Source organism: Austrofundulus limnaeus, unplaced genomic scaffold, assembly GCF_001266775.1.
Source record: "Austrofundulus limnaeus strain Quisiro unplaced genomic scaffold, Austrofundulus_limnaeus-1.0 Scaffold864, whole genome shotgun sequence".
Classification (NCBI taxonomy): Eukaryota; Metazoa; Chordata; class Actinopteri; order Cyprinodontiformes; family Rivulidae; genus Austrofundulus; species Austrofundulus limnaeus.
In genome coordinates this window covers 121,524-132,087 of record NW_013953266.1, presented here as the reverse complement: position 1 = coordinate 132,087, position 10,564 = coordinate 121,524, and the positions used below count along the sequence as shown (strand labels likewise).

The 10,564-nt window shown below is 39.3% G+C and overlaps 1 protein-coding gene across 2 annotated transcripts in view; it reads left to right on the top strand.

Annotated features, from left to right (window-relative positions):
* The window catches only part of piwil2 (piwi-like RNA-mediated gene silencing 2), a 29,819-nt gene extending 23,219 nt beyond the window's left edge, over positions 1-6,600 (top strand). For both annotated transcript variants that reach the window (XM_014029174.1, XM_014029173.1), the window contains exons 21-24: positions 682-787; positions 1,010-1,263; positions 1,457-1,564; positions 6,102-6,600. In XM_014029174.1, the coding sequence (XP_013884628.1) occupies positions 682-787; positions 1,010-1,263; positions 1,457-1,564; positions 6,102-6,258 (625 nt within the window). In that variant the 3' untranslated portion in view covers positions 6,259-6,600. The remainder of the gene's footprint in view (positions 1-681; positions 788-1,009; positions 1,264-1,456; positions 1,565-6,101) is intronic.
* The last annotated feature ends 3,964 nt before the right edge of the window (positions 6,601-10,564 follow it).

Below are 10,564 nucleotides of genomic sequence, written 5' to 3'. Positions count from 1 at the left end.
GGTCCAAAGTGTGGTGTCACTTTACAAAATAAGATGCAGAAACTTCAACCTACAACAAATGATTTAAGAATATTTGGTGCAAAGACAAATTAATAAGTTGGTCAATTTCAAGTTTGACTTTGCCTCAGAAATAGTTATTGCTTCATAAACCTCTGTGTGAGTGTGTGTGTGTGTTTTAGTTATTTATTTTTAAAGTACCGATTTAAATACCGTTTAGGAACCGGTATCGTTTTGAAAGTATCGATTTAAACCCTTTCAATACTCAACCCTATGTATGACAGGATGGGGGTGAGACCAGATGGTTGAATGAGGTGTTGTTTCCATAAATCTGCTAATCTTTCACTGCCTCCCACTGCAATGCACTTCAGAAATTACAATATTTATCATAACTTTGGTTTCACTTGGCCAATCAACAATTAAAAAATTGGTGTATGGCTTCAAGTCTGTACTTCTGATACAAACTGAAGCAGGTTTTTGGAGGGGGGTTTATATTTCTCACTAGAGTGATTTAAATTGTCATCTGACCAGGGTCCAGGGACTCCAGGGGGTTAATCGTCATATTGATTTTTGGATAAATACCACAATTATTTGTAATTAATTTTTTTGCCAGTATTATATTCCCCCACCCTATACAATTATGTTTTAAAACCTAATCGATATCATTTGCATTTTGTCCCCTAGCTCTCTGACCCGCTGGTACTCCAGAGTCATTTTCCAGGCACCTACTGAGGAACCAATCAGTGGACTCAAAGTTTGTTTGCTGGCTGCATTGCAGAAGTACTATGAGGTAACAGTTTTACATCTTCTTCACTCAAAAAGCAATCACAGAATGGCTGGAATAACTCTTTAAATGTGTTGTTTGCTAAAGCAGTTGAAACATTTTGCAGTTGTTTTTAGAATAAAATACAGCAGGTGTACATGCACTCAGAACACATCACATTTTACCCAAAACTTGTGTAGTAAAATTGCTCCCATCCCACGTCACACTTGGACCTGTTCATGTGTCCAGGTAAACCACAACCTGCCAGACAAGATTGTGGTGTATCGTGATGGTGTGTCCGATGGCCAGCTGAAGATGGTGGAGCAGTACGAGATACCTCAGCTGATCAAATGCTTTGAGACGTTCCCAAACTTTGAGCCCAAGCTGGTCTTCATTGTGGTACAGAAGCGCATCAGTACCACCCTCTACTCCTGGGCAGCAAACAACTTCGGCACACCTCCACCTGGAACAGTTTTGGATCACACCCTCACCCGAAGAGACTGGTCAGATTCAACAGTCAACAATAGTTCACAGAATAATTGGTTTCTTAGTTTGTTGACACATTTTAAAAAGTCTCAAAAGACCTTGATTATGACAGGGAAGGTTTGGGATAATAGTTGACATGGCATTACATAGATGGTAACATTGATGTCATACTGACTAAAGCAGAATATTTTTTGTGTTTTTAACATTTAGGGTGGACTTTTTCCTGATAGCACATCACACTCGCCAAGGCTGTGGACTTCCTACACACTACATTTCTTTGTACAACACAGCAAACCTCACACCAGACCATCTGCAAAGGTATTTTATCTACATGAAAAAAACAGAGTTGTGCTTATACCTAAAACTTTTAGGTAGTTGGAGTGTTGCTGCGTTCCAGTTGTATTCAAATGTTGGAATTTCTGACTTTTGAGTCCAAAATATCTGGAACAGCACCTAGTGTTGTAATTTCAAATTGGGAAGTCTGTGCAGTACAACTACGGGTGTCCCGATATAACTTTTTCACTTCCGATATGATACAGATATTGCAGTCTTGAAATTTGGCCAATACATATATTGGGTTTTTATTACTTATTTTGTCATGTGGAATAAAAAAACAAGTCTCAATCAAGTCAAAAACATTGATCAATAATCACCAGTAGGTATGAGGGAAACTGACCCATCTATAATTACCAGCCATTTGGCTCCTCCACTTTTAAACATTAGCATCATGCACCGATAGCTGAATCTGAGCGGAAAAGACTGACACCTGCTGCCTTCTAAGCTGAGGTAAGGTTACCAACAGTCCCTTATTAGTCAGAATGTCTGTATTTTAAGCCAAATTTTTAAGCCAAATTTATTTTAATCACACAGAGAATCAGTCCTTTTCCAACTTTTCTCTTGTTCTCTGTAGCCTCTCTATCAGTCAGCCACCAAACACTGTCTTCCAACACAATGCCTCATGTTCACAATGCAAGAACATATTCTCATTCTTATCCTAAATTTCTCTTCATTTTGTTCATACGAAGGGTTCGTACGAACATGTCATGTCAGATTCAACAAACTCTTCCATCTTCAGGAAAAGTGTGCAAATGAGCAGCGTATACATGATGAATGCGTATCAGGTGCTCGTGCACGAGGACAGGTGATTTACATAATTACCACCCCAAAAACACCTTATAAGGTTATACGTTTCCTGCCCGGCATACCAGGAAGTGTCCATTCATAAATGACATCGCAGAGTAAAAAAGAAGAACTTCACGAGTTTGGAGATTAAAGTCCTGCTGTCAGAGATCCAGGGGAAAAAATCTGTCATTTTTAGCAGTGTCAGACCTGCTAAAGCCAAGGAATAACATGACGACTGCTGTTAATGTCGTGTCTCCCGTGGGTCGTACAGTCACAGAAATAAGAATCTAAATCATATTCATCTTTCTGTAGTCCTGCTCCGGTTTGTCTTTGGTCAAATATTTTTAATTGAAGTGTAAACCACTGTGTTACTGTGTTTACATTTATTCAGAAGAGGAGCTGTCGTGTACTGCAGTTTGCACTGTTTCAATTAAAGGAAACAAATTTTCTGACCGCATGTTTGATTCATTTTGTCCAGCTATAGACTAGGGCTGGGCGATATGAGGAAAGTCTTGTATCCCGATATTTTTTTGGCTATATCACGATACACAACATATATCACAATACCTCCAAAATTGCTGAAAATTTTTTTAATACTGAATCTGAACAAATGTAAATGTTTTCTTTTAATCATTTTAACTATCAGTTTCTCACACAAGTATTTTTACAAATAGAATTGACATTGTTTTTGTTTTTTTTTACACTCTAGATCTTTAATAAACTCAAAAATAAATAAACCATAGCAATATAAAAAAAAGGTACATCAAGCAAAAAGGAAAAATAAACCATTGAAACTTAAAAAGGTTCTCTTGTGCTTTCAACATAAATGTAAAATAAAAAAAATGTGATGGCTTTAAAATACAAAAACAAAAGTATAAACAGTGACAATAACATTGACTGACCCAGAACGGCATGTTTTGCAAATTACCACATTTTGTTCTACACTCACCGGCCACTTTATTAGGTACACCTGTCCAACTGCTCGTTAACACTTAATTTCTAATCAGCCAATCACATGGCGGCAACTCAGTGCATTTAGGCATGTAGACATGGTCAAGACAATCTCCTGCAGTTCAAACCGAGCATCAGTATGGGGAAGAAAGGTGATTTGAGTGCCTTTGAACGTGGCATGGTTGTTGGTGCCAGAAGGGCTGGTCTGAGTATTTCAGAAACTGCTGATCTACTGGGATTTTCACGCACAACCATCTCTAGGGTTTACAGAGAATGGTCCGAAAAAGAAAAAACATCCAGTGAGCGGCAGTCCTGTGGGTGGAAATGCCTTGTTGAGGCCAGAGGTCAGAGGAGAATGGGCAGACTGGTTCGAGCTGATAGAAAGGCAACAGTGACTCAAATAACCACCCGTTACAACCGAGGTAGGCAGAAGAGCATCTCTGAACGCACAGTACGTTGAACTTTGAGGCAGATGGGCTTCAGCAGCAGAAGACCACACCGGGTGCCACTCCTTTCAGCTAAGAACAGGAAACTGAGGCTACAATTTGCACAAGCTCATCGAAATTGGACAAGAGAAGATTGGAAAAACGTTGCCTGGTCTGATGAGTCTCGATTTCTGCTGCGACATTCGGATGGTAGGGTCAGAATTTGGCGTCAACAACATGAAAGCATGGATCCATCCTGCCTTGTATCAACGGTTCAGGCTGGTGGTGGTGGTGTCATGGTGTGGGGAATCTTTTCTTGGCACTCTTTGGGCCCCTTGGTACCAATTGAGCATCGTTGCAACGCCACAGCCTACCTGAGTTTTGTTGCTGACCATGTCCATCCCTTTATGACCACAATGTACCCAACATCAGATGGCTACTTTCAGCAGGATAATGCTCCATGTCATAAAGCTGGAATCATCTCAGACTGGTTTCTTGAACATGACAATGAGTTCACTGTACTCAAATGGCCTCCACAGTCACCAGATCTCAATCCAATAGAGCATCTTTGGGATGTGGTGGAACGGGAGATTCGCATCATGGATGTGCAGCCGACAAATCTGCGGCAACTGTGTGATGCCATCATGTCAATATGGACCAAAATCTCTGAGGAATGCTTCCAGCACCTTGTTGAATCTATGCCACGAAGAATTGAGGCAGTTCTGAAGGCAAAAGGGGGTCCAACCCGTTACTAGCGTGGTGTACCTAACAAAGTGGCCGGTGAGTGTATGTCCTCTTGATGAAATCCAAACCACTGACAGATTATTGATCCAGTGCTGTTTCTCTTCGGAACTACTTTATCTGAGTTGTCTTCAGTTTTAGTCTCATTCACATACTCACCTGAATCTCCCGCTGCCACCATGTTTTTCCAACACACGCATGCTCTCTCTGTGTCCAGAGGGGAAGGGGGCTAGTGATGTCAAGTGTGTCAGATAAGCGAAAATTGCAGGGACTTTGCTTATTATTTGCATGATAATTTATACTCCATTGTTATGATAAAGCCATTTTAACCATCGTACATTAAAAAACCCAAGATACATTGAGTATATTCAATACATCGCCCACGCCTACTGTAGACTCTGTCCAGTCAGAGCCGAGTATTGTGTAGTTGGTGCTTTTCATCACTTTTCAGTTCAGTTAACTCAATCCAAGTCTATGGAACAGTCACAAAATGTCACCAACTTCTCACTCTGTCCCTCTAAAATCTTTCAGAAAATCTTAAAAATGTATTTAATCGTATCATTTGCTGAATATTGTAATTATATACCGTTTCGTGAGCAGAATATCCTGTGATTAGTGTATAGCTACAACCCTAGTAAAGACGCTCCGATGCCTCTCTAGTTAAAGGCCTGCGCTGCACCAAAGAGCCTCAACACCTGTGCAGGGAACACAGTATTATGACCTGCTGTCAGGGTGGGGAGTCAAGCTTGGTTGGCTCTTCAGTACTGTAAAGGATTGTGTTTACATTCAATAGGAGCCTCTCAGCTGCAACGTTTTTTCGGACTTTACCTAAAATTACTGCCACATTGCTGACATTGCTCCTACTCCTTGCTACATGTTAGCACACACTGTTGTGATCATGTGGGCTCTGCATGCAGGATCCAAGCGCTGCTGGATAGAAATGCTGGAGCAGACTACTGGAATGAATTGCTTGTATTGGAGTGCTTATATTGGAGAATTTAGATTCAGGCTGATATAATCAGACACTCAATTTTTGGCTGATATCAGACCAATATCTGAAAATATTGAAATGAAATTAACAAACTCACGTTTACCATTAACGAGTTAGCATACTGCTTTAATTCAGCTTCAGAATGAATATATCACACAGCCACACATGGAAGTATGTCATATGCCGATATTTTAACACAGTGCAGTCATGCAACATCAATGCCAATTTCACGAACTTGTGGCGACACATCCTGTTTTGGTAACCGGATATTTCAACATAAGTCTGATGTAATGCAGTTCATATACAAATCAAACCTTTGCGTGCGAACGCAATACAATATTGCGAGGTAACGCAAAGGTATTGTGAGGGAGCGCAAAGGATGGCTGCCTAAAAACACTGCAGGATTTCTCAAACATGCATGAATGAGTCAAAGCAAGGCTTTGGGTATGTTTTTATGAGAGTGTAAAATTATAATGATTTAAAACTCAAAATAGTTTATTTTACATTATATTGCCCCATTAAAACAATGTTGACACATTTTTTTGTTTTAAAACTGTTCATTTTAAGCTCATTAAAAGCCGTTAGGGTTATAAAACTTGATACTAATAGTTTTGTTTTACACCAGGCTGACCTTCAAGATGTGTCATCTGTACTGGAACTGGCCAGGAACCATTCGCGTTCCAGCACCATGCAAATATGCCCACAAACTGGCCTTCCTCGCTGGCCAGTACCTGCACTCTGAGCCTGCCATCCAGCTGTCAGACAAGCTCTACTTTCTTTAAGTTGCTTCAGTAAAGTTTTCAGTTACTAAGTTACAGTAACTTATAGTAAGTATATGTTGCAGATTGCAGTTTTCAGCTGAACAGTTAAGCTATATGTTGTGCAATCCAAATTTAAGCTTTTTATTTTATAGTATTATTAGTAGTAGTAATATTTTGTGCTGRTTATTAAAACCTGAAAATTTTAATTTGTACATTTTTGTAAAGGTTCTAACAAAATGTTCTTTTATGAAAAACTTTTTTTTACTTGTATATGCACCTAACTTTTTTTTCTCCCCAAAGATCCACTATCAGCAAAATGTAAAAAGTGCATTGTATTGTTTTAAAATAAAGGTAAACTGCATATTTGCTATTTCAGTTGTTTTTAGTTAATTTAAAGGAAACTATTAGAAATAAAACCTTTTGCAAAAAAAAAAAAAAACAACCACTGAAGTTCAAAGTAAACCTCGACCATAGAAATGAKCAGCGGAAATGACGGAACCCATCAAATGAAACTAAAATTGTTTGAGCAACAGATAGCTACTCTACCTCAAAAGAAAATCCAGTGGCAGGAACAGCAGTGAGGTTTGCCATCTACAGCAACAAAAAATGAGACAAACCAGCCTTTGTAATTGTATTTTAAAAAAGTCTGAAATTTGGAAACGGGGAAAGCCTCAACCCTCTTGCACCTAACAGAACGTGACTAGACGTAATGGTTTCTCTAGTAATGGAATGTGAATTTTATATTTTTCAGGTCTAATTATAGAAACTAGAGAATAGACTACATTTTTTCCAAACTGTTCCCAAGTAGCATTTTGCATTGTGTAGAGTATTTTTTAATCTTTACTTTGACAGTGATGAACAGTTCCACTAAAACACTAATGAGGGAACTAATGAGGCGGTACCAAGATGGCGGCCTGAGCAGTTGGTTGTGACCAAAGCTCTGTAAATTACCGCAGATTATTCTCATTTAAACTGTTTAAGTCTACACAAAAATGCTACATGGATGTGAGTAAGGCAATGAAGCCTGCAAAACTGCATCTTGGATCTCCAAAGACAAAAACAACATCACAGGTGAAAGAACTTGAGCACGATTATGCTATGGATGTATGCTAAACAAGCGTGACCGCGATAGCTCGGCTCTGACGACTCCAATAAAGTCAAACTGAGAAGAGAGCGAAGTCAGCAGAGGAAGATGGTACGGTCCAAGTCTCTAATAATGCCATTCTTGAAGCTATTATGAGCTTAGAAAAGAGTGGAAACACAACTCGAAGACATTACAGCAAACGACAGCAGCGCCATGATTGCAAGCTTGACGAAGGCAGTATAATATAATGCTGAGGAAACGAAAGACTGCAAGGTGAGGATTTCAAAGTTGGAAAATTCAAATAAACAGCTACTTAAAGATAATGATGAGCTCAAAGAAAAGATAGAGATCAAGAGCGGTACAAAATGAGATGGAGCCTTTGCGTGAAGGGAATGAAAGAAAAGGATGAGAATATCAGAGAAGATATTCCATAAGTTCTAAAGAAGATAGTTCCTGAGTTGTAGTCGAAAATGGAAAATGCAGTGGATGTCGTCCACAGGCTGGGGGAAAAAGAGACAAACAGAACCAGGAATGTGATCGTCTTGTTTACCCAAAGACGAATAAAGAAAAAAATGGAAGAGGAGGAAAGGATAAGCTATTTGCAAAGGGCATCAGTTTTGCAGAGATGTTGCCAAAAGAAGACCTGGAGGAATGATGTCGCCTGTGGCCCCTGATAGAAGAAGTGTGGAAAGCTGGAAAACAGGCATTTTTTTTGAGGTCGTCATGCATATATTGAAGGTCGAAGAGTGGAACTAAAGAGATGAATGATTGTTTGCGGTAGTAAAGAATATGGTATCAATATTTTGATTGTTTTAGCTAAACATTATTTACATATATGCCGTTTCTTTAAATGCAAACCTAACATGTCCCATTGGAGGAATGATTTAAAATCATATGAAAAAGGCTTTAAAGTTTGTAAAGGAAAAAAASGCAGGTAAATTCATTTCCTTTTTGGAAAGTTTTAATTTCCTTGAATAAACCCTTTCTCATGTTCAAATGATAGCACAATAATTAATGCTGGCCCTTGTTAGTATATGTTCTTTATTTTGTTCTGTTCTACTGTTAATTTTATGTTTACTCATGTCATAAAGTGCCTTTTTGAATGTAATTGTTCAATGCAAAAAGTATGTGCCTTTTTGTTATGTAGTGAAAGCTTGTAAATAAAGATTTTTTTTGGAAAAAAAATAGGGGAACTAATTTCCTGATTAGTGCTTTAGGGCTTTTGCTAATTTTAAATTTTATTAGTGAATTAGCACTTGCTAAATTTAGAAGCACTAACTGAAGTCTATAAACAGTGGTGGGCAACGATAATCCTAAAACTAGCTCTGTAATTTCTAAAATGCTTGTGAAATTATTTAAGTCCACAACTTCAAAACCGCTCATGCCATAGAAAAACTAATGGAAGCTAAATCTAAAGCACAGATTCAATTTGACACTTACTAGCTGGCAACAATTCATGTACAACATATGCACAACAACTGCCAACTAGTGGCATACAAACCCTTGTGTTACGTCCACCAGGCTCGTTTGGTGGGGTAACATGAAAGGAGACCACACAAGGATTAATTTACTTCAAAAAAATAATAGTTTATTAAATTATACTAAAGAAATAAACCTCAGAGGGAATACCTGAAATGAGAAAAACCAAACTGAGATTAATCCAAGACTCATAAATATTTNTTAGTATATGTTCTTTATTTTGTTCTGTTCTACTGTTAATTTTATGTTTACTCATGTCATAAAGTGCCTTTTTGAATGTAATTGTTCAATGCAAAGAGTATGTACCTTTTTGTTATGTAGTGAAAGCTTGTAAATAAAGAGATTTTTGGAAAAAAAATAGGGGAACTGATTTCCTGATTAGTGCTTTAGGGCTTTTGCTAATTTTAAAATTTATTAGTGAATTAGCACTTGCTAAATTTAGAAGCACTAACTGAAGTCTATAAACAATGGTGGTTAACGCTAATCCTAAAATTAGCTCTGTAATTTCTAAAATGCTTGTGAAATTATTTAAGTCCACAACTTCAAAACCGCTCATGCCATAGAAAAACTAGTGGAAGCTAAATCTAAAGTACAGATTCAATTTGACACTTACTAGCTGGCAACAATTCATGTACAACATATGCACAACAACTGCCAACTAGTGGCATACAAACCCTTGTATACCTTGTATACTCTGGCCCCAGGACCTGATGCTTATGTGTTGGGTCCTGGGCAACCGGAGGGTTTAGTGCTCTGGGGCTCAGTGACGGCGATGGCTTCTGCCACTGCTGTCGCTGTGTCTTCAGGGAGTACCCAGTGCAAGTGTAGCCCCTTGACTGCACCCCAGCGGGGAGTGGTCGGAGCCTTAAAAGCGCAGGGGAAGGTGATGAGGACACAAACATGATGTTTGTGTCCTCTGATGGAGAAAAGGGTCCTAATCGCCGTAGTTTTAGGGATGATAGAATTTATACAGAGCAACTCTCATCATTGTAAAGATGCAAGTGCATTGTTGTGTACCTGCCTTAGTAGGATGCATACAGGCATAGCCTTGATCCAGGAACCTTGGATAGTTAAGTCTGTGGTACGAGGCCTGGGATTCCCTGGGGGCACACTTATATGATGTGAGCAGCCGCAGACCCAGAGCAGCAGTAGTCCTGACAAGAGGTGTAAGATACACTGCACTGCCCCACCTAACAACAGGTGATGCTGTAGCAGTGCAGTTGGACATTCAGGCAAATGGCAAATCCAGACCGATCATTGCAGCCTTGGTTTATTTGCCGTTTGATTCACAGCAGCCACCTCCATCCCAGGAGTTTGTGGCAATAGTCAATCAAGCTAAAGAAAAGGGCCTCCCTGTACTCATTGCTTGTGATTCCAATTCCCATCATGTGTGCTGGGGGAGCTCTGATATTAACCATAGAGGCAGATCTCGAATACTTGCTGACAGAAGACCTTCTAGTCTTTAATCAGGGCAATGTACCTACCTTCCAACTGTTAATAGGGAGGAGGTCATTGACATAACAGTCGGGTCTATGGACCTGGTAGACAAAGTATGTGACTGGGAAGTAACCCCAGATGAAACCATGTCAGACCATCGACAAATTCAGTTTAAGCTGAAGATGGGGAAACCATACCCAGTCACTTACAGAAACCCAAAAAACACTGACTGGAACCTGTTTATCAGCAGTTTATCCCAGTGGATGGGTGGGATGATTGCCAGGATCAAAACTGTGCAAGACAATGAGACAGAGGTCACAAGCATGA